Source organism: Neomonachus schauinslandi, chromosome 14, assembly GCF_002201575.2.
Source record: "Neomonachus schauinslandi chromosome 14, ASM220157v2, whole genome shotgun sequence".
Taxonomy (NCBI): Eukaryota; Metazoa; Chordata; class Mammalia; order Carnivora; family Phocidae; genus Neomonachus; species Neomonachus schauinslandi.
In genome coordinates this window covers 17,682,289-17,710,191 of record NC_058416.1, presented here as the reverse complement: position 1 = coordinate 17,710,191, position 27,903 = coordinate 17,682,289, and the positions used below count along the sequence as shown (strand labels likewise).

General features: G+C 42.3%; 1 protein-coding gene and 1 long non-coding RNA gene across 3 annotated transcripts in view; one reads left to right on the top strand and one right to left on the bottom strand.

Annotated features, from left to right (window-relative positions):
- Positions 1–387: 387 nt before the first annotated feature.
- The window catches only part of ATP8B1 (ATPase phospholipid transporting 8B1), a 121,712-nt gene continuing 94,196 nt past the window's right edge, over positions 388–27,903 (bottom strand). Inside the window, exons 14-28 of the mRNA XM_021686141.2 lie at positions 27,844–27,887; positions 27,007–27,163; positions 20,401–20,589; positions 18,502–18,614; positions 16,685–16,849; positions 15,820–15,931; positions 14,725–14,800; positions 11,657–11,789; positions 10,790–11,078; positions 7,227–7,450; positions 5,583–5,666; positions 4,578–4,823; positions 4,127–4,265; positions 1,866–1,996; positions 388–720 (exon numbers count right to left, since the gene is read on the bottom strand). Of these exons, the coding sequence (XP_021541816.1) occupies positions 496–720; positions 1,866–1,996; positions 4,127–4,265; positions 4,578–4,823; positions 5,583–5,666; positions 7,227–7,450; positions 10,790–11,078; positions 11,657–11,789; positions 14,725–14,800; positions 15,820–15,931; positions 16,685–16,849; positions 18,502–18,614; positions 20,401–20,589; positions 27,007–27,163; positions 27,844–27,887 (2,327 nt within the window). The 3' untranslated portion in view covers positions 388–495. The remainder of the gene's footprint in view (positions 721–1,865; positions 1,997–4,126; positions 4,266–4,577; positions 4,824–5,582; positions 5,667–7,226; positions 7,451–10,789; positions 11,079–11,656; positions 11,790–14,724; positions 14,801–15,819; positions 15,932–16,684; positions 16,850–18,501; positions 18,615–20,400; positions 20,590–27,006; positions 27,164–27,843; positions 27,888–27,903) is intronic.
- Positions 4,689–9,319, top strand: LOC110576888. 2 transcript variants are annotated; one of them, XR_002480085.2, is made up of 3 exons: positions 4,689–4,759; positions 5,538–6,038; positions 7,235–8,581. It is a non-coding gene; the product is annotated as an uncharacterized LOC110576888 (long non-coding RNA). The 2 variants fall into 2 exon arrangements; XR_006541210.1 differs by lacking the exon at positions 4,689–4,759 and adding an exon at positions 9,309–9,319 and having other exon boundaries at positions 5,514–6,038; positions 7,235–8,121.

The window sequence follows — 27,903 nt, the reverse complement described above, 5'->3', positions numbered from 1 at the left end:
AATATAAGGAGAAGAGAAAACCACGCAGCTCATTATCAACTCTGGAAAAAGTCTTTGGACCACTTTGCTTCCAGCTGATGAACATCCATGAATTTTTTTGTCCTTGCCATTATAAATACAAGATCTTTGTTAAAAAGTTAGCCTGTGGGGAAGAAAGCAACCTCTGGAAAATTCGTGTTGAAGATCCCAGACAGGATGATCTAAATGTGATTTTATAATGAGTACCCTTTGAATTGAAATATAAGACATTTCCTAATTCTGTTGTCCTAGATGGAGACTGGATTAACACGTTCCCTTTGGATCTTGATGAACACGAGCAGTTGAGTAATAGGACTTTCGGGAAGGTATTCTTCGCTACTGCAGTAGTCCAGCAGCCCAAGGAGCTTGTGATGAAGGTTGTGGTCTTTAACATCCTCGTGACAAAGTCAGTTTTTCCTGAGAGCCTTTCGTAAAAAAATAGACATCTGTACGTGTGTGATTGTTGCGGCAGGTGCGTCAGCTGGCCACGGTGCGCCGGTATTCGGCGGTGCCGTCGGCTATGACGGCGTCCAGGGGAGAGCGCTTCTTCCGGATGCTGCGCCCGGAGGAGATGAGGTCGGCGTAGCCGCGCTGGTGCGAGAAGGCGTAGGCCGAGCGCCGCGAAGACACGCCCCGGCGGAACACGCGCTGCCGCCGCTTCCACTGCTCCTCGGCTTTCAACCGCTTGCGGTGCTTCTGAATCTGCAGAACCGGAGAGAGGGGCCAGGCTGACGAGGACCTCGCAGGTGTGTGAGGGCGGAGGAGAACTGGCCAGGGGAGCTGGGCGGGCGCTCACACGGACGGGGGACCTAGTCCAGGCTGTCCCGGGGGAGGCGGCATCGCCGGCCTCCTTTTATAGATGAGGCAGCCCAGAGAGGTTATGGAGCACTCCCAAGGTCTCCGAACTAGAAAACGGGAGCCGACATTCCCACGTTCTTTCCCACTGACCAGTCAGACTGGGACAGGTTCAAGGGAAAACCCTTGTTGCTCCTGCATCTTCTTGTCAGTGGAAAAGGGCAGTCTAGGGGATGCTGAAGGTTGCCTGCCCAACATCCTCTCTCCTTCCTGATGAAGACGGAGTTTACTCAAGTACCCCTTTCCTGCATATAGCCACATCCCTCCTGAGGTGTGGACAGCGCTCCCAGGAGCAGGACCAGGGGACTTGCCTTGCTCAGCACCAGCCAGGTGACCTGGTCTGGCTCCAGAGGCCTGTGAGAAGTGGGCAGGGCCCTCCCATGCCCAGTTCCCGGGCTCCTAAGGGAAAGCACCTGGCCTCCCCTGGATAGTGATGTGTCAGGAGATGCCTAGATCTGCAGTAGCCAACCCCCAGCTCCAAGCTGAAGCTATAATGAGGATAGCAGAGGGGAGCAATGGAAAGAACCCCAGGCTTTTTTTGACAGACATTAAGGTGCTCCGTCACCTTAGATGACTTAAGTTGCTCAGTCACCAAAGCCCGCTTAATCAGTATGCGAGCTGAAGTGATACATTATTTGAACAACTTGTAGCTCAAGAGGATCCTGCCAAAAGAGGTGGCATTTTTCTTTAAATGAAGAAAAACCCCAACTCTTTGCAGGGGAAAATGTTAATATTATAATTGTTAAATTGAGGGGATGGGGGTTCATTATACTACTCTCCCTTTGATAATGTTTAAAATAAAAAGCACACGAACAAAAATCCCAGTCCCACAGGACTTGTTTGCAAGATGGAGTTAAAGAGAAGTAGTATTAAAAAACGTTCATACCAAACTTGCCATGGATTTAGAATTTTTCAGGAAAGCTGCTTTGGGGACAGGCTTTGCTTTCTGTGAGGGGCACTCAGAATGAGGAGAATACTATTTTTTTCTGTACCTTATCACTTTCTGATGGCCAGATGGTCATTGACAAGAACCGTATGGCAACGACGGGCAGCAGGCACACTGCAACAGTCAGGATGATGGTCAACCAAATGTATGGCTGCCTCAGGGCATTTGATGCTGTGCCTGTAAAAACAGAGAGTGAATCCCAGGGGTCCTTCGTCCTAAGGGCAGAGTGAATATTCCTTAAGCCTTAAATGATTATCTATGGTAAAGTTTCACAGATTGGCCTCCCCAAAACATCCCATCACTGCTGAAGGAATGAACATTTTAAAACAGGACTAAACAGGGCGCCTGGGTGGCTCAGATGGTTAAGCGTCTGCCTTCAGCTCAGGTCATGATCCCAGGGTCCTGGGATCGAGTCCCGCATCGGGCTCTCTGCTCCTTGGGAGCCTGCTTCTCCCTCTGCGTCTCTCTCTGTCTCTCATGAATAAATAAAAAAAAAAAATTAAAAAAAATAAAAAATAAAAAAAATAAAACAGGACTAAACAAAGCAAAATGAGGAAGGCAAATGTACATCATTGAACAACTAAATAAGGAAAAAAGAGTTTGTTGACATTGTATTAGGTAAACATGCAAAGTTAGGCAATCTGTACTTCTACATTTTTCCAGGAATTTACTTTCCAATTTATAGTTTTAGTTGGAAACTCCAAATAACAGTAGCAACTCGCACCACCATTAGTATGACAGACCTTATGCTAGGTGTTTTATACAGGTCATGCCGTTTAATTACCTCTGAGGGATGAAGAGTATCCTCCTTGCCACACATGGAAATCAAGTTGTGGAGAAGTAAAAAGATTTCCCAGGGTAACAGAACTAGCCATGGCAACTCCTGAATTAAACCCCATGTCCATCTGTATAGAGCCTTGCTTTTTCCACTGTATTTGGCAGTTAGTTTATGTCAGAGAACATAATGATTCATACAACCAGACCATCATATATAACTACCCAATTTTAAAATATTTATAATTAACATCCCCTAAAGCCAAATCTATCACAGTATTCTCTGTACTTACACTATAAGTTTATAAAAGTAGTGGCCTTTATTTTTTAAATGTGTTTTTACACTGCTAAATAAAAACAGTCCCTTTGGGAATATTCTAAGTAACTGGGTACTAAGTTTTTTAAAACAGAGTCAGTAAAAATGAACTCAATTCCAAGGGTTACCATAGCAACTGTCTTTTTACAACTGGCCATAAAAACAAAACAAAACAAAACAAACAAACTAATCTTTTACACGGAAACTAGTTTCTGGGGACTTTTTTCCCCATTGTGAATCCAAGCTACTCTATTTAATAAACTAAGAAATTTGTAAATTCCAATTCATGATATTTTAAAATTTATACTATGAAATAGTTCAAATTCATTCTAGCATTTGTCCTATTTTATACAGCTGTAAACTATTTCTAAACTATTTCTGTTTAAGTTTACTTATTGCTCTGCATACATTTTTCTAACAATGTGGCAAGTTTTCCACTTTTGAGTTCTAAAATTTCATCATACGGGACTCATACCTTAATTAGCTAGTATTCTTATTAGGTCTTTGAATTACTTCCATTTTTATTTTTTTTATTTTTTATTTTTTTTTTAAAGATTTTATTTATTTATTTGTGAGAGAGAATGAGAGACAGAGCACGAGAGGGAGGAGGGTCAGAGGGAGAAGCAGACTCCCCGCTGAGCAGGGAGCCCGATGCGGGACTCGATCCCGGGACTCCAGGATCATGACCTGAGCCGAAGGCAGTCGCTTAACCAACTGAGCCACCCAGGCGCCCCGAATTATTTCCATTTTTTAAAAAACAATTAGAATTGCGGTGGTATAATCTTTGTACAAATTGACTTTTCCAAAAACTGGTATGTTTTATCTTTAGGTATTTTCTCCAAGTGGAAATCCTGGGTCCAAATGTGTGAGAAGTTTTATAGTTTGTTACATATTTCCAGATAGTGCTTTGGAAACATTATATTATCATGCTACCAGCAATAAGTCCATACTCAATTTCCCAGCAACCCACCAATATTAGATTTGGGGGCGGGGGTCCCGTCTAACTGAACAGATGCACAATTATATCAAAGTTTTTAATTTTGCTTTCTTCCTGTTACATTACCACACTTCCAGCCCAGCCATCATTCAGGTGCCAGTCGGGACATTAATTTTCATTAGCAATAACTTACTTTGTGTTTTTACTTAGAAGTTATGTCAGAATCTAAACTAGTAACAATTTTCTATACCTTTATTTTTGGAATTTAGAAAATACCAACCTGTAAATTGAAATGCAGATGGAAAGAGAACATGTATTCCAGCACTATGAAAGTCAAACATTATGCCAAAATAAAGTGCAATGCTTCCAAAAATTGAAAAAGCATTCACAAAAGTCCAGTAAGAAGTATCCAAGCCAATCTGTAAAACCAGAGAAAAACAAAGCATTCATTTTGGGGCGTTACCAAGAAATAAAGGATCTAGATTCTGAAAATAGAATGCAACAATTTAGGCATGATTTGGCTTGAATACTGAACAATCAGGAACTATCCTTGGCTCAAGCGAGAAGTAGGAAATGTGCTCAGTGTAAGGGGTGAAGATAACAGTCATATTTTGTAAAGCAGCCGAGGCTGAGTGGGAGGGAGAGTGGGGGCCAGGTGGATGCGCACATGTCTATATACAGAAACACAAGTAACTGACAGATACTGAAAACAGTTGACAGAAGCCATGTACCTGGAAATTGACGGTTATTATAAGAGCAGAAGCAATGGTCACAGCAAAAGATTGGTAGTCTGAAGGTGCCTCTCCATCCTGTCCCACAGTTTGCAGATAAGCTCCCAGAGGTATGAAGAAGAGGATCATCGATGTTAAAATTCCATGCACCAGGCTTACAAAGAACTTCTTATAGTTGAATAGTAAGTCTCTTTGTCCTACTACATACAACCCAGGGAAGCGGAGGCTCAGTTTGTCACTCACATCCTTAAGGGTAAAAACACAATTAGTTGTGGACCATCCAGGATCAAAGAACTCTGAGATCCATTCCAATTTATCTCTCACAGTGAGTTTCAGCTTAGTTTTAGGAAGGCAAAAACTCAACAAGGTAAGTCCTGAATGCTTTCAGTGTGCAGAGACCAATCCCTTTACTTTAGTCCACCATTATTTGCTATTTAATTAAGAGAGGGACTGGGTAGAGATCTATTACTTTGCTGCTCATAGAAGGAAAGCAAATAGTAATGTCAAAAAAAAAAAATGTAGGGAGACTATTTCTACCTCCTGGGGGAATATATTCTGATTTTTTTGGAAAATATTTTCACATATGAGTTGATGGGTTAATTCCAAATTATTCATTAAAGCACTTTCTCTAAGAATTGCTCCTAGATAGAATGTGGACTAATCTGGGAATTCAGCACATACGTTTAGAGAAATATTAAAATAATTTTAAAGTAATTATTATAGAGACATACTATACTGTCAGGTATCTTAACAAGAAACTCTTAGTGTCCAAAAGGAAGATAATAAACTCTTTTGTCCATGAATTCATCCCGGGCACAGAAATCCTCTTTTGTCACTATAATACAGGAGGTGCAGCAGTTACTGTGGTCGCCTAACAACAGGACAGTAATAGGGTTTTCTCAGGAAGAAATTAAAACCAAAAGAATGCACTGAAGTATTTGCTTTTAACTTCTCAAACAGGTGCCCAGTCCGTCCTGAAGTGTCCCGTCAGCCCGAGGCTCCTACCTGGTCAAGCAGCCCCATGAGGAGCACGGGCAGGCTGGAGTACAGCACGTTGTAGAGCGTGATGAACCAGTCTTCGTACGCAGTCTGTGAGGAGATTACAGAGTCGCCGTGTCACAAACCAAGACCTATTGCCCGCCTAGTCAACATGCATTCATCTCTCTCGGAGTGGGGAAGGCCCCAGGCTGTGTGCAGCTTCTGCCAGAGTAAACACCCCTCATCTGCATCTGCCCAAGCTGTGAGCTGGGTTCAGTGGAATGGGCAGAATCAAAGACCGTTCCACAGAAACAAACCTTCTTTCTAACAAAAATGGGAGAATATACACGAAAACCTTTTTTGGAAAAGGAGTCCATTCTGTTTGAATAATGCTGGAAAATACGTTGGTGCTGATCCTTTTTATATCCCTTTATTAATGAATTAGAAGACATAAAACCGAAATTGGTTCAAAAAGCACATAAGGTATCATTCAAATGTTCTTTTACTTTGCAAGTCTCACATTTCCATTTAAACATCTGTGAGGCAGAATTTGAATATGAAAAATGTGCTTCTGAAAGGGGTAAGCAGGGCTGTGCACACACCAGTCCGCAGGGTGGCCGAGAAGAGATGGGCTCACTCATCACCACCAGCTCTACACAGGCCTGCACGGGAGCAGAAGGAAGGCCCTCACTGTGCTCAAGGCTGCTCCGGGCCCTCGGTTTCTGAGGCTCTTCTGATACCATTTGTCTGTGGCAGTGGCATCAGAAGTTTGGACAACCACAAGCACTGACTTAGGTTCATTTTCACTAATGATATTTTTCTGCTGTATCACCATTTCAGCATGCTCTATATGTCCCCCACTGCCATTTCAGCACAAACAAAAACAAAAACCAACAGGCTAAATCAATCATCCAAAATTTACATAATCCCTTTAGCCTTGGTCACAATATCATTTTTTATGTTCAACGATGAATAATTTGTTATCACTATTTTTTTTTTTTAAGATTTTTATTTATTTATTTGATAGAATGAGATAGCATGAGAGGAGGGAGGTTCAGAGGGAGAAGCAGACTCCCTGCCGAGCAGGGAGCCCAATGCGGGACTCGATCCCGGGACTCCAGGATCATGATCTGAGCCGAAGGCAGTCGCTTAACCAACTGAGCCACCCAGGCGCCCCTGTTATCACTATTCTTTTTTTTTTTTTTTAAAGATTTTTATTTATTTATTCATGAGAGACAGAGAGAGAGAGAGGCAGAGGGAGAAGCAGGCTCCCAAGGAGCAGAGAGCCCGATGCGGGACTCGATCCTGGGACTCCAGGATCATGACCTGAGCCGAAGGCAGTCACTTAACCAACTGAGCCACCCAGGCACCCCTGTTATCACTATTCTTAATGGCAAGGTGATTTAGGATAAAAAATCTAGGATAAAGGCAAAGTCATATAACAAAAGCCAGTAGGTCAGGAACAAATCCCAACTTTTTAAAGGCAAAATAAAGTATTTTTAAAGCACCAGAAACCTTTTAGAAAAGTCATCTATAATCTCAATCTGTGCAACTATTAAGAGATAGAGCATCAAAACTGTAAGTATGGAGGGGAAATGTTTTTCTCAGAAGTAGAGTTTTATTTATATAAGACTTCTACTCATCAGGTAATAATAATTATTATTCTCTTACCTGTGCAGAGTACCCATTGAAGAAGGAGTACCAGAAATGAACCAAAGTAAATGCAAAGTTTTTATAAAAGAAGTATCGTAGGAACTTGCACATCCTTATGTAAGACCACCGGCCATGTACCAACAACAGTCTCTGCAAGTATCTGAACTGGGCAAAGGAGTAGTCACTTGACATGACAGCTTGCATGCCTTCTTGTCCGCTTATTCCAACACCAATGTGGGCAGCTGTGGGACAGAGGGAGAAGATATGTGAATCGTAAGCTAATTTTAAGGCGAAATATTTAAGTGATAAAAATGTTTCCACAGCAAAACAAAGAAACACATTCATGGAACAATATATGTGAAAACTCTCTCTCACCAGCCCCACCCCAGCTTCTGAATTCAATGTCAGAGATACAAGTTGCTCAAAAGAGCACATGCTGGGGCCTCCAAAAGGTATTTGTGGAAGGATCTCAGGTGGGTGGTGAATTCCATTTGGATTATCTGCCCAGCTGATAGGCCATCCTTCCCGCCCACGGGGTTAATCCAAGGAGTCTATGCAGACTGTGCGTTCCTGCCTCCCTGGCCACAGCTGAGTCAGCTGCTATTGGCAGATACTACAAATTGGCCCTCCCAACTTTCATTCCACCCTTGTTCTACTGGAAAGGTGGGAAAGCACATAAAAACCTTACATTGCTCAGACTCCCTTGCACTAGGTTCTGTTGGTGAATTGGGTTTCATTGTTAGGAGCCACTTGAAGTTTCCGGAAGTAGAAGCGAACTGGGGCCCAGCACCCCTTCCCTTTTTGGCATTTCTTCAGCAGAGTTCGTATGCTCTCCCCAGCTGCCTGGATGCTGATAGACAAAAGCTCAACTGAAAAGCCCTTCACAGGAGTCTCAAAGCTAGAAGCTCCTCTGGTGAGTGACTAAGATGTTAGAGAGTCAGGCTAGCACCTACTTTCTTCAGCCCATCCTGAGCTTTCATGAGCACCTAGTCCCCTGTATTAATCACTTCCTGCTTAAAGTACCCAACGGGGTCTGTATCTTGTACTAACTGACTGAAAACCCAAGCTGGGGCAATCAGTGTCTCTTTCACATTTTGGAATTAAGATTCGGGCATGTTTGTGTTTGGAATTTTAACCTATACATTCTTGAGTTGTGGGACAGATATATTTTTTTTCTCAGGGGTTCTGAGGGGCAGAGAAGTAAAGTCATCTAGAAAGAGGGAGAAACCAGAAGCTGGGGTCCTGGTGCAGCTCCAGGTCCTGGTTCTAGCATCTTCCTGAGGCGTGGCTTCTTGGGAGGCACAAAACATCTTTTTTTTTTTTTAATTTGGGAGAGCAGGAGTGGAGGGGAGAGGCAGAGGGAGAAGCAGATTCCCCGCTGAGCAGGGAGCCCAACATGGGACTTGATCCCAGAACCCTGGGATCACAACCTGAGCTAAAGGCAGACACTTAGCCAACTGATCCCCCCAGGTGTCCCCATCTTTATATCTTTTAAAATAAATTATCTTTTTGTCTTAAGCTTGCTTTAGCTCTCTAATATTTGCAATCAGAAGTATTTTAACTAAGATAATATTAAACTTTCAGCATTTAATCATGGCCCACCATGACCTTAAGAGGCAGAATTTTTTTGCCGGGGAAGGTTCCAGAATGGATAAAAATGAAAGTCACAATTTTATCCGTCCTTCCAATAGTCATTTAGTCACAGTTTCAACTTCTAGAATTACAAATTTTATCTAGGTCTTAAGAGGCATGGAAGTAAAGACGTTCTGACATCAGTTAGAGAACATGTGCTGGAGAACACAACGTATTATTACTTAGACCCGGAGAATGACTGCCAACTCAGCAGGGTTTCCAACTAAAAGAAGCTTCCAAAATCCTGCCATAGTGGCAGAATACTAGGTCTGGCAAATTCAAAGCGACATAGTGACTTGGCCAAACCTATGTTTTCAGCAACACTTTGCAATTCTAAAAAATAGAATAAATTGCATGCCTCAGTCAATATTTACAATTTCTTTCAAAACACATAAATAATTCTTATGACTAGTCATGGTTGCCAAACTGCTCTTTCCTACCAAACCGTGGCCTTCTTTCCTGAACAAGCAACAAAGGGAAATGTGGAGATTCTCGTGGAGCCAAGAAGGAAGAACCCCTGCCACAAGCCCTGATGTCCAGCCCAACGTTTTTGCCGAGCACACCAAGGACAGTATGTGAAATGAACACTTCTGCAGCTCACAGGGGATTCGAAGCAACTGAAGAGATGTACTTTATAAGGCCACACTTTTTTTCCCCCCTATAATCTAAATATAGACACCTGGATTTTCCTGAAGCTTCAAAAATGTGGTTTCAGATGGCTCACTGGTAGGCTCCTTCAGGGTTGCTTAACAAACCCATCATGTCCTCATGCTTTTCTGCCTGTCTCCCCTCTCATGCTGCTTGTTCATTCTTAGGGTGTTAGGCCAACGAAAAACACCCACCAGCCAGCAGACACCTTCAGGCCCAAGAGAGGGAGAGAGGGCAGGCAGCCCGTGAGAGCCCTTGGGTCCTTGCTAGCAGCAAAAACATGGCGGGTTGCAACTCCCTCCACTTCTACTGGGCTACATTACTCAACGTGGAACATGCTAACAACTGGCCAGATTTTTGGACACTTAAATTTCACTGTACTTCTTTATAAACAAACATAATTTCTGCATATTGTTTTTTATGCAAATGAAAGTGATGCCAGTTTTTCTAAAGTACAAAAAGGTACTATCAATACTTGGATAAAGCTGCTGACTTCCAAGGAGACCTGAGTTTCTTTGATTTTCATCCCAAATGGATGCTCCCTATTATATATAAAAGTATCTGCCATATAACAGAACTTAATAAAATTCTTAGGACATACAAGGTTACTTATGTTGAATTTTTGTGATCCCTTTTATTATCTATTATTGGTAAGCTCAGAGGAACAAAAAAATTTTCAAGTCTAAGTCACACAGTCAAATGGTACATCTGCAAGGTAGCATTGTAGCTTTATAAAAATAATGTTTGAGTTACTTGCCTTTTTGGCACAGCCATTTATGTTAAGGGTACACAATGGCAAATGAACTAGAACTGGCTGTAGGGGAAAGAAGGAGCAAGAAATGCCAGTCCTATGGTAGGGTGAACACATGCAGAACACACTGTAGAGGAATTAAACTGGCAGTAGTCACAGACATACACATGATAAAGAAGCAAGAAGACATACGTAATATAGCTGACTCCTGCTGAGGAAGATAAAGTTGGAATATTCTTAGTATAGATCAAGGAGGAGGAGGAAGAGACTCTAAGAAAAGAAAAAGACACGAATTACAAAATAGGCTGAATTAAGTCTAGTTATACATTATGCAGTTAAGGTACCCAGCATAACAGGACATGTGTGGTCATGTAACAAATGGTTTATCTTAATAATATCACAAAACTGGAGGTGACATCAAAGATAATATTCTTGTTTTCAGATGAGAAAGCTTTATGAAAGCCTAAGCAATGACATTTGGAAAGACTACCCCACAAAACATCCCTTCTCTCTGGCAATTCTGGTGGCATTGCCTGTGGGTGAGACTCACTTTTGATCATGTTTACATCATTGGCCCCATCTCCGATGGCCAGCGTGATGGCCTTCTTGTACCTCTTCACCAGGTCCACCACCATTGCCTTCTGCTTGGGGGTGACCCGGCAGCAGATGACTGCACTGCACTCACAGGCCAGGTCTACAAAATTCTTCTGTCGCTGCTCTTTCCTAGCTTCCAGACACCTCTTACTCTGTGTCCGCATGCGTCGTTCTTCTTCTGTCCTTGGGAACTTCAGCTTCAGAATCTTACTTCTCTTAGTCTTTTTCTCCAGAAGAATTTCATTCTGTGAAATCAGAGGATTACAACCATTTTAGTTTTTATAGCAAGAGTACCATTCCCCAGACCTTAGCCAGGTGAGGGATGGTTCTTGGGTTATATCATGGATGATAGTGTTCCGATTATAAAACCTATTTACTATAAAAATGTACAAAGAAGGGTGCCTGGGTGGCTCAGTCGTTAAGCGTCTGCCTTCGGCTCAGGTCATGATCCCAGGGTCCTGGGATCGAGCCCCGCATCAGGCTCCCTGCTCGGCAGGAAGCCTGCTTCTCCCTCTCCCATTGCCCCTGCTTGTGTTCCCTCTCTCACTGTGTGTGTCTGTCAAATAAATAAATAAAATCTTAAAAAAAAAAAAAATGTACAAAGAAGAAAATTAAAATTGTCTATTGATTGTTAAACCAGGGATATTACCAGTCTGATATAATTCCTTTCATAGATCACATTAAGTCTCAAACTTGGGAAATTGTCCATTCATTTGTAGGCTAAAAGATTTTTAGGTTGACAGTTAATATGGGAAACCATCTAAAATCATTCCACAATGAACTGTTTTAGTTTAAGCCAAAGGCACACAGTAATGATACGCACCAACCAAGAACCAGTGATTATTAAGGCACGGTTTTCACCAGGTGGAAAAAAAGTTTCATGCACCGGGGGTACAAATTTTGCATAGACTCCACCTCTATTCCTCTGGTTTTCCATCCTTGTGTGAAGAAGAGCACTGGGGGAAAAGAAATTTAAGTGTTTAAGAGTAAAAGACTATAAACAGGCCCTTGACTGTGAGGTACTTTTGGTATATAATCTTTTTTAATTGTAGTTAAAAAACACATAAAATTTATCATCTTAACTAAGTGTACAGTTCAGTAGTATTAAGTATATCCACACTGCTTTGTAACCAATCTCCGGAACATTTTCATCTTTCAAAACTGAAACTCTATGCCAATTAAATAACTCCCCGTTTCCCCCTTCCCCTGGTCCCTGGTCACTACTACTTTATTTTTTGTTTCTATGAATTTGACCACTCTAGATAACTCCTGTAAGTGGAATCACAGAGTATTAGTTTTTTTGCGATTGGCCTATTTCACTGTCCTCAAGGTTCATTCCTGTTGTAGTGCATGTCAGAATTTCCTTCCTCTTCAATAATATTTCCATTGTATGGCTGTACTACATTTTGTTTATTCATTCATCCCTCCATCAGTGGACATTTGGATTGCTTCTACTTCTTGGCTACTGTAAATAGTGCTGCTATGGACATGGGTGTGAAAATCTCTGAGTTCTGGCTTTCAATTTTTTGGGATATATATCCACAAGTAGGATTGCTAGATCATATGGTAATTCTATTTTTAATTTTTTTGAGGAACCACCATACTGTTTTCCATAGTAGCTGTACCATTTTATTTCCTACCAACAGTGCACAAGGGTTCCAGTTTTCACATGCTTGCCCCCACTTGTTACTTTGTTTTTTGATTTGTTTTGTTTTTAGGTTTTGTTGTCGTTGTTGTTTTGATAGGAGCCATCCTGAAAGGGTATGAGGTGATACCTTATTCTGGCTTTAATTTACATCTCCCTAATGTTTAGTGATGTTGAGCATCATTTCATATGTTTGTTGGCCATTGGTATATCCTCTTTGGAGAAAAGTCTATTCAAGTCCTTTGCCCATTTTTAAATCAGATGACATAATCTCATTAAGTCTTAATTCCTCCCCCATGGGGCACCATTATTTGCCAAAGACAGCTAAAAGAAGATATAGTTGAAAATGTGCTCACGAGCAACAGAAGGAAGGCAATCTTTATCTGAATTTTGATACCTGGAGTGAACCCCTGGTGTATTACAAACAGTGGCTACTATTTGGCAAAAAGAAGCTTACCCCCACAAAAAGTTATGTTTGCTTTTGAGAATTTCTCAGTGCTTTATATAAGCAAATAATTGAGAAGACCGCATATAATGCATTCATGTGATAGAAAAATGAGTTACGGAATTTTGGAGTGGAAGGGTCCATAAAGATCTCATCCAAACTCTTCATGTTACAAAGGAGGAAATCTAGTCCAAGGGAGATGAGGTGATTGACCTGGACCAAACTGATAGGAAAATGGCAATGAAAACTCAGGTCTCCTTATTCTCAGTCCAGAGCTTTCCTTGTGACACACACTGCCACTGTTCTCCACCTTAGCACTACTGGTGTCTTGGGGCCAGGTACTTCTTTGTTGTATGTGGCTGTCCGTTGTATTGTAGGATGTTTAGCAGCATCCCTGGCCTCTACCTACTAGAAGCCAGTAGTACCCCGCCTCCCCTATTACGACAACTAAAGATGTCTCTAGACGTTGCCAAATGTTCCCTGGAAGGCAAAATCACCCCCAGTTGAGAACCAGTGCACTAGAGGATTAGGTATCTATTATTTTTTTTCTACATTAATTGCTCATTTTCAAGTTGAAATTAAGGAGTGATCAAGACAAATCACTGGAAGAGAAAAAATACGAAGTTATCCATTCAAACCATGCTATAGGAATCATCCATCTACAAAGACAGATGAATTCAGACCTCTGGAAAGGTAAACCTAGCTAAGAGCATGATCATAAAATTTGCTACGTGCATAAATTTTACCTTCTAATTTAGCTCAGGGCCCAATTTTCAACACTTTAGAGAGAGACCAGAACTCTATTAAGGCCCCCATCTATAAGAAATAAAACCATCTGGCAATTAGCTAAATCACTTGGAACCAAGAAACTACTTAAGTAAACATATTAGTATTTATTTGTCTATCGCTATTTTTTAAAAGCTAAAAGCACAGAGAGACATGGTTTATGCAGTCAAACAGAACTGATTTAGATGTTAGAGCTACTGATTTTGTCTAATTTAGCTGAATGCCTAATATACTGGAACAATTTGCAAAAGTTCTGTCACCATCATTAGAAGACTAACAACAACCATCAACTCCCTCATCATCTTATCACTTCTCGGCCTTCTGGCTAAGCTCAAGCGTAACCCCCTCATCATCTTGCCAGACTAAGCAAGTGTGTATGTTCACAGCTTCTGCCCTTTTGACAGCCTGGGAGAGGTGTCGTAAGGAGAAGACTTGAGGAATAAATAAAACTGTCAAGATAGCACAGCCCAAGAGCTTGTGCAAAACACTCCCAGCTTTTTAATAGGACAAGGCTCTTCCTTACACATTTCCAGGTCTGCTGTGACTCGGGGCTCTCGAGTATTTCAGGAGAAGCTATGCTTTGAAATATCCTGCCCCACCCAGACAAGTCTAGAGGTGCATCCCACCCAAATGTCTCCTTCCAAGCAAAACTGTGGGGTTCTTTCCTTCTATATTTCTTCCAAAATTATAATTCTTAGAAAAGGCAGCTCACGGAGAGAATTCAGATTAATTGGCTAGTGATGTCTTGATCTCACTTTTTTTTTTTTTTTTTTGTCAGCAGGCAAGCACTGAGAACTCCCCAAGGAATAGAAATGGCCCCTGAAAGAGTAAATAAAGGCCCCAAGCTCCCGTAACACTAAAATCTGCTCAAAATAAGGTCAAACCATGATAACTTGGAACTACGTGGGGTCTCTTGCTTCATTTAAATGTGCGGAAAACTGTTTGAGGGGACAGTCTAAGCTCCCATTTCTCTGCATCTGCCATGTCTACTGGCTCTACTTTTGCCTTTACTTACTTTATATCTTCCCCATAGCAGACAGTGGTGTCTTCAGTCAGAAGTTCACAGGCAAATCCTATATTTTCAGCAGTTTCTACAACAAAAAAAATTAAGTGTTCCTACTGATGAATGACTGACTTTAGCTAGTAATGAGCATTTTTTTTCCAAGTCATGAAATAGGCAGATTCAAGCCAATATGCTCTTTTTTCTGTAGCAATGTATAGAAATCAAATAAGGGGGGAGGGGAAGCCCATTTTCTGTGATAAAATAAGTGAAGTCAAAGCCTGGTTTGAGATGTTTTCAATTACAGAAAGTTCTATATTATCAGATACATGAACTGGTCATTTAATAAATCAGTGTTCACTGAAATACTAAGCACAGTTGGTTCCTGTGGTTTAATCTTTTTGTTATAGGGGAAAAAAAAAAGATAACTATTTCCATAAACCCTCACATGGGGGCCCTTATTGGAGATTTTTTCCCCCCTTTTTCCATTACCACCCATTGTTATTTGTTTAAGGTCAGGACTTCCCTTAGCTTATCAGAGCGTGTAACCCATTAACCATGTCAGGGTAAGAGAAATTATCTGATTTTCCGCAGGAGGCTTGTGGAGTAAGGTAGCAATGCCAAACAACTTGAGGAGCTCTAAATTTAAAAATTAAGATCATCCCTTGGGTATAAAATTTTAATTACAGTTTTCAAGCAATAAAATGGGCCAGAAAACAAAAGTTGTTGATCAGCATTCTGTATTGTTCCATTCTGCGCCCAACAAATGGCAAAGGGCTGGGGAGGACAGAACGGACAAAAGGGATGGTCCTTTCACGAGAGGAGCCCACATCTGGCTGGGGAGATAAGACTGATCACAGTCAGCATGGTATGACCAGAAGCTCAGTGATGAGACATAAACTCTGCTACTGAGGGGGTTTCCGGAAGGATGCTGTCTGCGAGAAGTGGGATAATGGAGAAGGTTTTCTTGAAGAAAGCATCTCTGTCTCAAAGAAATGGACAGTATTTGTGCAGGCTGGAAAGCCTGAGAAAGTCATCTTGGGCAAGGGAAATAGGAGCTATGAATATTTAATGAATTAACAGATAGCGCTTCCCTGAAAATTGAATTACCCTTTTTGTCTCCAGTGAGCACCCAGATCTTAATGTCAGCCTTTGCGAGTTTTGAAATGGTTTCTGGGACTCCATCCTGGAGCTTGTCTTCAATTGCTGTTGCTCCCAATAGCTGGAATGTACATTAAAAAAAAAAAAAAAACAGGAATTAGCAAGTAAGCTCAAAATGTTCTGTAATTGCAGTTTGCCAACCTGTAAACAGAAGAAGGGCTAATTATACAGCCCAGTTGGTGCTCCACTGGGGCCGCTGGCCAGCAATGACAGGGAAGGCTGCTGCGTCTCACACTCACCAAAAACCAAAACATTCAAAAACTTTTTTCTTAGTTTACCAAGATAAAAATGTAAGTACAAAATTAAGGACATTAAAAACATACTTTCATTGTATACCTACTGCTTCACACACGGACACAAGCCACTTCCTTTCACTAAAGGTCGATACCAGCTATTTATTGAACATATCCTTCTAATCTAAACTCTACAAGCAGTAAGTACTAAATTTTGAGAAATTTCACTTATAAACGGTATATTTTTCTTGTTTCAAGGTTTTGCAAAATAAAAATTTCAGTGATTCTCAAAATGTAATAAATATGTGGTTTGTTATCATGTAAAAATCATAATGCATTTTAATGAGTGATATAAAAATAATAGAATCAGATCAGAATCTCAATGTTTTCTGTCTTTTGGTTTCTCATAATGGCAATTTCTATTTTGCTTGCTGAACAAAAGAAACTCAAATGACCTAGTTCCATTGTACCAATTGGAAACGCTAAAGTTAGAATTATCTTTCAAGCATGAGATTAAAAATAAAACTTAATAAAACTTCCAATTCTGTTTAGAATATCAAATTATGAAGGTTAAAACTCACAATTAAGTCTTTTTCAATCTCTTCATACACTTTATCCAGAGCTTCATCCCGGTTGGTGGAGACTAAACTGGCAGCCATAAACTTTTTATTCCATTCTTCATATTCTTTTTCTTCAATTTCCTTGTAGCAAAGGCACAGAGTTCTAAGAGTCTCACTTGCAAAGATCTATGTAAAAGATAATCCATCCAACAAACAATGGTTAATTTTATGTAATTCAAGATCGAGTTTGAAATCTTTCTTTGAAGTAATACAGTAAGAATTTAAAAAGAGGTCATGAAAGATAATGAATTCTGAATAAATACATTCTGTAGACGAGATTAAATAAATACTTTGTTTTTCTAAGTATTCAAGTATTCTCCGATCCTATATGTAGTTCCCAAATTAGTTAAAGAGAAAAGTATACATTTCTTCTAAATCACGTCACTGGAGTGAAGAAAACTTTTTCTCATAATGACTCAGAAAATAACAGACAAGGGAGCTGCCTTGGGGTGTAATGATGTCGTAAACACAGACCTGACAATTTTATAACTTGTTCCCACAAACTGTTACGAGCCCAATCAGCTATGAACTCTCAACCAAGCATTATTTCCTCAAGCCAATTCTGAAATACCTGAGCCACTGTTAAAGCTGATATAAAACATTTAAATGAAAAGGAGTGTCTGGAAAATTTAATCATGGTGAACACATTTAAGCTATTTTAAATAGCTAAAGTATGAGCCAGTAAAAAGGTTTTATTACTTCACAACTGCATCTTGTCTAGCCAAGATGGTGGAACGAGTTCACCCAACTGAGTGTCCGCTTTCAAAGATTCTTTGGAAGGTTCTGCATCTGTTTGATTAAACTGCCATTGTTCATATCCTCATGAGAAATTACCCACTGTAACTGCTTTGACAACATATCTAAAAATGTGATCCCAAGAGTAAACAACATATACATACACGCTTCTTCCTGAAGGACCTTTGGCTGGCCCCCAAACTCAACCAGACCATTAAAGTAAAGGGAAGAAACTACCCTCTACTAAGCACTTACTAAATGCTGGGAATTGTGCAAGATGCTTTCCCTTGTAACAACCTTCCTTGGTAGGAATTATCCTCTTTTTCTTCCTCTTTCACATGGGCAATTAATGCTTCAGTGAGACATCAACCGTTTCCCCCAAGGACACGAAACAAAAAGGCAGGACTGGGATACCAGGACCGATGATGTGCTCCATACTTCATTGCCATCATTAATAGAACCAAAACTATATGCGGATTGGTAGGCAATTCCAAGAGAGAAATTTCCAGAAGCATTCTGAATAACTGCAATTATCACTGGACAAAGTTCACACTCCCCTCAGATAACAAATTTGAAGTAATGAAGACCGAACTGATTTACTGACAAATGCCTCAGAACTCAATTATTCACCTCATTGCTTTGTCATGCCCCATCATACATGAATGCTTTCTTTCCTTCATTGTACACTAGGAGGTTGGTGGAATTCTTGGAGGTTACACAGATATTAAGATTACAGCTCGCTATGGTTATGTAGCTTGCTCAAGGTCACTAGAAGAGAGACCAGTCATTACCCTGGGCTAGTCCTGCAGATGTTGCCGACCTGGGATGCTGGAAAGGACATCATGGTCATGTCCTAGGAAGGCAGCAGCAGGGGCAGAACCAGAACCAGCCTGCCGTATTCCTACGTTCATGCCCTTTCCACACAACTATACCGAGACAAGGGAGAGGCCAACAGTTAACACACAACTCTCACTTGAGCTTACAAGATAGTATCAGAGAGGAAGTTTGCAATCTGTGGCATAAAGGGTAAGAGTGGGACTTACATCCAGGGCATCCTGTGTCTCTTGTTTTGTAGGATTCATCTGATGTAACCGTTCATAAATCACAGTGTCAGCACCTTTACAATAAAGCCTGATATTGCCTTCTGGGGTTCTCACTAGTAGCAAGAGAAGGAAAAGCAAATAATAAAGGTAGGTGTGATTTTGTAATAGAAATCCACATTTATAAAGTTAATTTGAAGTGTTAGTCTCCTAATAATTCACAATTTAAAATCATGAATGTACCTAGAAAAACTTCACTCTCAACAAACTCAGTAAGCCACTATGTACACACAATGTAATAGTGAAATAAATATGAGAAGATTCGTTTAGTCAGCTCAGTTTTTCATATTCTTATTTTTGCAGCAAATACTGACTGATTGCCAACTGTGTGCCATGCCGTGTTCTAGGTTCTTCCATGATGCCTTCTTTGTCAATGCCATAGGAATCTCTCTTACCTATAAACCTGTAACACTTACTGCCTTTAATACTCAGACCATAACATGACTCCCTGTGACCATTTTTCTTAGATTTTTGGATCTGTGCAGTAATAATAGCATGTGTCCTCATCGCTAACTGGATTTTGAATTCTTCAAGGTAAATGCCAGGCATGATAATCAGCCTAGATCAGTGCAAGGCACACAGAAAGCACTCAGTAAAATGTGCCACACCAGTGTTCAGTAGACAGTTGAATCTACGTATTTTTACTGGTTAAAAATTCAGTCTCACAGTGGAGAAATCTCATAGACACTTGCTGAGTGATCAAAGCGAACATCACTAATAATCATGCGCCTGCAGACGTGATATGCTGGGAAGGACAGAGCGTCAATGCGCGTACTCCTCCTGCCAACAATGCATAACCTGAATTCAACCATGAGGGAATATCACACAAATCCAAATCGAGAGACTTTCGACAAAATAATGGGCCTGTGCTTTTCAAAAATGTCAATGTATGAAAGAAAAAAAATTGAGAAACTTCTAAATTAAAGGAGACTAGAGTTAATAATACCCTAATGCCCTATGCAATCTTGGATCTTATCTTAAACCAGGAAGGAAGGAAGGAAAGAAGGGAAAAGAAAGAAAACTTCCGGTAAAATCTGAAAACATCCTGTAGATTAGATAAAAATATTGTTTCATGTTAAACTTCCTGATTCTGGCCATTTTATTTATATATAAGTGAATGTTCTTATTCATAGGACGTACCTACTTCAGTATTTAGGGAAAAGCAGCTTATTAGCTCCACAATTGACTCTCAAATGGTTCAAGAAACAAGAACCTGTATGTGATGAAAATGATGAAGGCTATGGGGCCCATGCTAATAGTTGGTGGATGTGGACGAGAATACAAGAGTTTTTTAAACCATTCTTGCAGTCTTTCTGTAAGTCTGAAATTGTTTTACATTATGAACTTAAAACTTTCGACACTGGGAAGCAGTCACCCTCTCCACCTGGTGGCCTGCTGTCCCGTGCCTGGACTGGGGGTACACTTCTGCTTCATAGGCACAGCCTTGCTTTTCTCTGAACCCCTCGCTTGCCGCCTCTCCCTTCCCTGATGCCAAGTGAAGGGCAGAAGTGCTCGGAGGGCCTCACAAAATAACAACGTGTGTGCGGCTCGACCACCCACCGTGTCCCCACCCTCGATTCGGCACCCGGCAGCTCATATCATAGAAGAATGCCAGCATGGGCAAGACTCAGATACACTGCCGTTGTCCCTGTGCGCGATGGACACCAGGCAGAATGAAGGGAAAAACCATGTTTCGATAAGCCCGTGGCAATCTCCCAGGAGCTAAGTGGTTCATTTATTGCCTGTTTTATTCTGGGGTCATTTAATAAATTATCATTAAATGTGCAAAAGGCAGCATCTAAATGAGTGTTCCACAGACACAGACTCTCGAAGGAGACCTACCAATGATAGACATTCGCTTCCGGTCACTGTTGAAGTCCAAAATGGCAAGAACATCGTAGGTCCTCTCAGTTCCCAACTCACTGATGGTGATCGTGTTCTGGGTCCTCGCGAGGAAGGCAAAGCCAAAGTTCCTGGCAGCGTTCACTAGAGCGCCTTCGTCAGGAGAGGCCGCCTGGTAGTTGAGCTGGCCTAACAGAGAAAACCAGAAAAGCTATAAAGCCAGATGCAGAGCTTACCACCCAGAGCTCACTGCTGAGGTTCACGTGGGGGTAAGGATGCAAAGCCCAAAACATCGCCAAGAACACGTATCGTTGATTCTTAAGGAGTATGCCAACATTAACACTCTTCAAACTTTAAGGTTTTTATTTCTAATTAGAAATAGTAACATAAACTAGAAGTAAAAAAAAAAAAAAAAACTGGCCAGGAATAAGGGAAAAAATTCCCATAATCCCACCATCCGGAGGAAAAGCAACATTATTGACACTGTGTTATAATTCTTTCCAGTCCTTTTGAAAATGCCTATTTCGGTAACAGTTTCTCTCATACTGAATATACATTTACATCCTGGTTACTTGAACCTTATATTTTGAGCATGTTAACACAGCTTTAAAGATTCTTCCTAAACATTATTTTAATGAACGTAAACATGTCACCATTTTCCAATTACAGGCACTTAGCTTATTTCCACATTTTTCTGCTCTTAAAAATAACATCGTAATAACCATTTTGTGTGTGTACAGAGGTTTTGCTGACTATTTTCTAAGGATAGCTTCCTAGTAGTGAAAATACTGAGCTAAGGGCGCCTGGGTGGCTCAGTCTTTAAGCGTCTGCCTTCGGCTCAGGTCATGATCCCGGGGTCCTGGGATCGAGCCCCGCATCGGGCTCCCTGTTCAGCAGGAAGCCTGCTTCTCCCTCTCCCACTCCCCCTGCCTGTGTTCCCTCTCTCGCTGTGTCTCTCTCTGTCAAATAAATAAATAAAATCTTAAAAAAAAAAAAAATCTTTAGCTCTAGGAGCTAAAGAATACTGATAATTTTTAAGTCTGTTGGCAAATGTGACATCTATTTTCTAAAAGGGTTGTACCCTTTATCTTCCCTCTGTCCCATACCAAAAAAAACCCTCAAAATTCATCAATCTGTTCCATCGCCTGATGCTTCATTAATGGAAAGTCGCCTTCTGTTCATAAGCACACTTCGACAACTGGAATAAATCTCACCGTGTCGAGCCAAAGAAGGCAGACATGCAAGTCTATGCCCTGTGATTGCATTTATACAGACCACAAGACCAACAAAGCTAACCCAGGCTATTCCAAGTTACGACCAGTCCCCTTGGAGGGGTGCTGACTGGAAGGGAACACAAAGGGACTTCTATGGGACTCATAATGTTCTGTTTTTTAAAGTCTGGGTGTTCATGACAAGGGAGGATTCAGTTTGTGAAAAAAACTCACTGAGCCATATGCTTGTCTCCATACACATGTTGTACTTCAGTAAAAAGTTGAAAAAGATTTTCCTTTTTTTTTTTTAAGATTTTATTTCTTTATTTGAGAGAGAGAGAGATCACCAGCAGGGGGGAATGGCAGAGGGAGAGGGAGAGGGAGAAGCAGACTCCCTGCTGAGCAGGGAGCCGACGCGGGACTCGATCCCAGGACCCTGGAATCATGACCTGAGCTGAAGGCAGACGCTTAACCGACTGAGCCACCCAGGCGCCCATCCATTTTTCTACTTCAGTTATTCTGCTTCAAAGCAGAAAGAAAAGTACTTCTACGGGCAGGTGAATTTTCACGGAAAAAGGCATTTCATTTCTCACCATGGTTTGAGCAGGATGCAGACCATGGATGGACCAGTCTACCTGGAAGGAGAGGATGCTCCGGGGCGAATAAGCTACAGGGAGAGTTCCACCTCCACACACCTGCTCAGATGGCTCACTCTAAGTCTGATCAATCAATTCCCAATTAGTGACTGAAGATGACACTTCGGGTTGTTTTCTGTTCATCCAGGAAGTCATATACCAGAAGTTACGAATGTACACGCTGAATCCATCCATTCTAGAAACACACACACTCTCTCTCTCTCTCTCTCTCCAGAGGCCAAAATATTTGAGCAGAGCTGAACAACCAGCAGTGGAGACACAACCCCTCGGGCGAGTGTAGCTGACACAGCACCATGTTAATGGCAAGCTTATTTCCCACAGAAAAAAAGCAATGGAATGATAAAAGGTGGTAAAGTTCCCATGACTAAGACAATCATATCTGGAACAAACACTGATATTGTTATCATTACCAAACCACCCCCCACCCCCTTCCATTTGGTTCTCGTAATGGAGTCACAGAATTGCAGATGAATAGAGACAGGAAGGAACTGAGGGAGCTGGTCCAAACTCCAACTTGATGTTTTGCAGGAAGAAACCGGGACAAAAAAGTAATCCTTGGAAACCATTTCCAAAGAGAACTCTTTATTTACCGTACACTTAGAGGCAACCAGAGAGACATTCTTTTCTTTCAGAAACTAATTTGTGGACCATGAAACCGGTGCGGGTAAAAGAGATGCTCGAACGGCAAATCGCACCCGTGGCGAGCCTCCGGCCATGGCTTCCTCTGGTGGCTCCCAGCCCCCCATCTCCGGGTCACCAGCCCTGAAACAAGTGACCTCTCCGACGACCCCCTCAACAATCTCACCCCCTGCAAATCACTTGTGGAATGTCTCCCCCATTTGTGACTTCCTCATCCTTCCCACAGACCCCACCCTAATCCAGGCCCTCAGCCTCCTGCGGCCTCTGTGTCCCCCTGCTCCAGCCTCCTAAATCGCAGCCTCTAACCACAGCACATCCTGACTTCAAGACCTGCAGGTGAAGAAAGGGCCTCCAAGCCTTCTACACTCCGCTCTCACACAGCCTCTGCGGGAGGCAGGAATCAAAGGTGGCCCCAAGGTTCCTGCCCTCCCCCCCACCCCATGTATACACACACCTCCTCCCAGTTATTCAAATGCTAATCTAGGTACTGCTGGGAAGGGATTTTGCAGGTGTAATTAAGGTCCAAATCAGGTGCCCTCAAGATAGGGAGATTATCTGAGTGTTCCCAACCTAATTAGGTCAGTCCTTAAAAGGGGCAGGGCTTTTCCTGGGGAGAGAGATTCGAAGCATATAAGGGGTTCCATGGAAAGGAGATTCTTGTTTGCTGGCTTTGAAGATGTTAGGGGCCATGTGGGGCCATCCCCCCCACCCCCATTCCCCTGCAGGAGCAGGGAATGAAGACCGCAGTCCTTTGACTACAGAGAACAGAGTCCTGCACTCCCACATGAGCCTGGAGGAGGACTCGGAGCTCCAGATGAGCACATGGCCTGACCTCGATTTTAGGGAGATCTGGAGCAGAGAACCCTGTCATGCCATGCCCAGACTTCTGACCTACAGAACTAGGGGCTAATGAATGGGTGTTTCCAGCTACGGAGTTGCGGTCACTCAATTCGGAGCAATAGAAAATGAGAGCCAGCTCTCCACGCTCTGTCCCCAGGTGCGCACAGGGACTCCACACTCAGGTCACACAAATTGCCTGCTGAGCTAGTCTGATGGATACGGCAATGGGCACGAAAGGATTGCCTCCCCTCTCCTGTTGATGTCGCATGTAATAAAACATACTTCATGTATCAAACCCAAACCAATTTCTTTTAACCTCCTGTGCCTAGAAACCCAGCTGTTCTTCATTCGCAGGGGCTATAGCAATTGCCCATCACACACTGTGTGAAAGAAGTTTCCTTGGGATGTACAACTCTTTGCCTCAGTGGACAGTGGGACAAAGAGCTGCACGACGTTAGGCTGGAAGGGACCTTGAACTCCAACCTTCTGCCTGCAACACCGAGCACACTGGTGCTCGGACAGAACACCCAGGTCTGTACCATGTGCTGTGGCAGGAACCCAAACGGGGCCAGCCCATCTCTAGCAAAATAGGGCCCTTCCCATAATATCCCAGGGAGGAGAAAAGAAAGTACAGGCCGTAAGATTGAAGTATGTTTGCCTAAGTCGGCTGTTTAGTTCTCAAAATACCACCACACACTATTAAAAAAAGGGGTGGGGGGAGAATAATTTTACTAATGAGTCAAGACCTAAGAGAACCAAGTTGCTTAGAAAGAGCATAGTGGGGCGCCTGGGTGGCTCAGTTGGTTAAGCAACTGCCTTCGGCTCAGGTCATGATCCTGGAGTCCCGGGATCGAGTCCTGCATCGGGCTCCCAGCTCAGCAGGGTGTCTGCTTCTCTCTCTAACCCTCCCCCCTCTCATACTCTCTCTCTCTCTCTCAAATAAATAAAATCTTTAAAAAAAAAAGAAATATGGGCGCCTGGGTGGCTCAGATGGTTAAGCGTCTGCCTTCGGCTCAGGTCATGATCCCAGGGTTCTGGGATCGAGTCCCGCATCAGGCTCCCTGCTAGGTGGGGAGCCTGCTTCTCCCTCTGCCTCTGCCTCTGCCTCTGCCTCTCATGAATAAATAAATAAAACATTTTAAAAAAATATATCATAGTGGATGCTTACTGTGTGAGTAAAATATGCTCAGCTAGAAACAGACTTGGACCTCTATGTTGGTTATTCATGACCTGGTGTGTCTCTGTCTTGCCCCACTTTGCCTGTTAATAGCCTTCCATGTACCTGTCCCAATTTGAATTCTGTCATTGTCTTTCTTTACTGCACCATTATAGCCATCCTTGGAATGAGTTTCTTTGAAATCTGCTGAAAGATAGCACATAGAGCTTGTCCACATTCAGTTTTTCTGCATATTCCTCCCCCGGAAAGTTCATACTTGCCACGCGTGATGTCGCAAGGTCAGAAAACAGAAAGGCTCCTTCCTATGCTGAACTAATTTGAGTGGAGGCTGGACAGGCAGACCGTGCTTCATTGCAGAAATGCCAAAAGGGTTCCTTTTGCTCTTTCTATAACGCACAGGTGTATTTCTATAACTTACTGTAATGTCCATATGTGAAAAAATGGCTGGCTGGCTTTCACAGACATGGGACCAAGTTGCTACAACAAAGTTGGCACCACTGCATTTAAGAATTCTGCAAAGGGCTACTGGGTATTTATCCCAAAAATACAAATGTAGTGATCCGAAGGGGTACATGCACCCCAATGTTTATAGCAGCAACATCCACAATAGCCAAACTATGGAAAGAGCCTAAATGTCCATCAATGGATGAATGGATAAAGAAGATGTGGTGTATACACACACACACACACACACACAATGGAATATTATGCAGCCATTAAAAAAAAAAAAACACACCGAAATCTTGCCATTTGCAATGACGTGGATAGAACTAGAGGGTATTATGCTAAGTGAAGTAAGTCAATCAGAGAAAGACATGTATCATATGACCTCACTGATACGAGGAATTTTTAATCTCAGGAAATGAACTGAGGGTTGCTGGAGTGGTGGGGGGCGGGAGGGATGGGGGGCTGGGTGATGGACATTGGGGAGGGTATGTACTATGGTGAGCACTGTGAATCGTGTAAGACTGATGAATCACAGACCTGTACCTCTGAAACAAATAATACATTATATGTTAAAAAAAAGAAGATAGCAGGAAGGGAAAAATGAAGGTGGGGAAATCAGAGGGGTAGACAAACCATGAGAAACTATGGACTCTGAGAAACCAACTGAGGGTCTTAGAGGGGAGGGGGTTGGGGGAATGGGTTAGCCTGGTGATGGGTATTAAAGAGGGCACGTATTGCATGGAGCACTGGGTGTTATACGCAAACAATGAATCATGGAACACTACATCAAAAATGATGTAATGTATGGTGACTAACATAATAAAATAAAATTTAAAAAAAAAAAAAAGAATTCTGCAAAGGGGAGGTGCCTGGGTGGCTCAGTTGTTAAGCATCTGCCTTCGGCTCAGGTCATGATCCCAGGGTCCTGGGATCGAGCCCCGCATGGGGCTCCCTGCTCAGTGGGGAGTCTGCTTCTCCCTCTGCTCCTACCCCCGCTCGTGTGCTCTCTCTCTCTGCTCACTCTCAAATAAATAAAATCTTAAAAAAAAAGAAAGAAAGAAAAAAGAATTCTACAAAGGAACCTACAAGTCAGCTTTGCTGGCTCCCATGCAAATATACGTTAATTATGCTCCTTCCAAAGAAAAAGGCACCTTAAGTGAGCCCAGGCTCTGGTGGGTATTATTTCAAACCCCAAACACATCTGAATCTTGAAAATAAATTCTGAAATTATTTTGTAGTAAAGATTGTTCAAGTTCAAAGTCCCCTTATGATCCAGATAAGGCTTGACTCTTCACTCTCAGTAAATGTCAAGTAATAACAGGGTGGGAAGATTGTGATTCTTCTAGTATCATGCTAGAGTCAATCATTTCTCTTAACGATAAGATTTCACTTGCAAAGTGATAAACACATTTGGAGCCGTAACTGTGGAGGAGTTGGACATCTTCAGAAACTGAGAGCTGGTTTCGTGCTTTGCCACCTCATATACCATCAGGGTAGGGCTCACAAATGTTCACTGCTTGAGTAAGAGACAGACTTGTCAGGCCTACTACTTTACATGCACTTGAGTTCCCAGCGGGAGCTACCTGTAAACGAAAACACTGCTCCCTGGCGTCCGAGATGCCAGAGAAATACTCACCATCAATGCGATCCACCATGACCGTGTGGCAAACCGCCAGCAGGAAGAAAAACTGTCGAACTTCGGACTCCTTCCCTGACTGGATTTGCTCAATGAGATAGTGGTCATAAAACGCAAGCTTCCCATCAGCAAACATATTCCAGCTAAAATCGACTTGCTGAAAGAAGTGGAGAGAGCAAACAAACACGTGATTTTGAAAACGCCCACGTGGGCTTCACAAAGGACAGGAGCTTGTCTCTGAAGCCAAGTCTTTATGGAAAAGTCATCTTGGGATCTTAACACACTTTTAAGTGTCAAGTGGGCTCACACCTGTCTTAAAACAAAAAGACATCCTGTGGTGGGTTGAATGGTGTCCCCCAAAAAGATATGTGGAAGTCCTAACCCCTGGCAGCTGTGAGGATGACCTTATTTGGAAAGAAGGTCTTTGCAGATGTAATCGAGTTAAGACGAGGTCCTACTGGATGAGGCTGGGCACTAATCCAATGACTGGTGTCTTTATAGGAGGAGGGAAATCTGGACGCAGACACACAGATACCCAGAGAGTGAGCCATGGGACTATGGAAGCAGACATGTAAGTGCTGGGTCTGTGAGCCAAGGAACGGCAAGGATTGCATGCCACCACCAGAAGCTAGGAGGAGGCAAGGAAGGGTTCTTCCCTAGAACCTCAGAGGGATTGTGGCCTTGCTGGAAGCTTGATTTCAGACGTCTGGCCTCCAGAGCTGTGAGAGAATGTATTTCTGTTGTTTTAAGCCACCCATTTGGGGGTACCTTGTTACAGCCATCGTCGTGGGCAACTAATATACACCCCCAAACCCTTCCTTAAATGAAAGGACTCACCTCTATCTTGCTATGACTGTTTTGAGAAGCATCCCGATGGTCTCCTGAGAAAGAAACAGG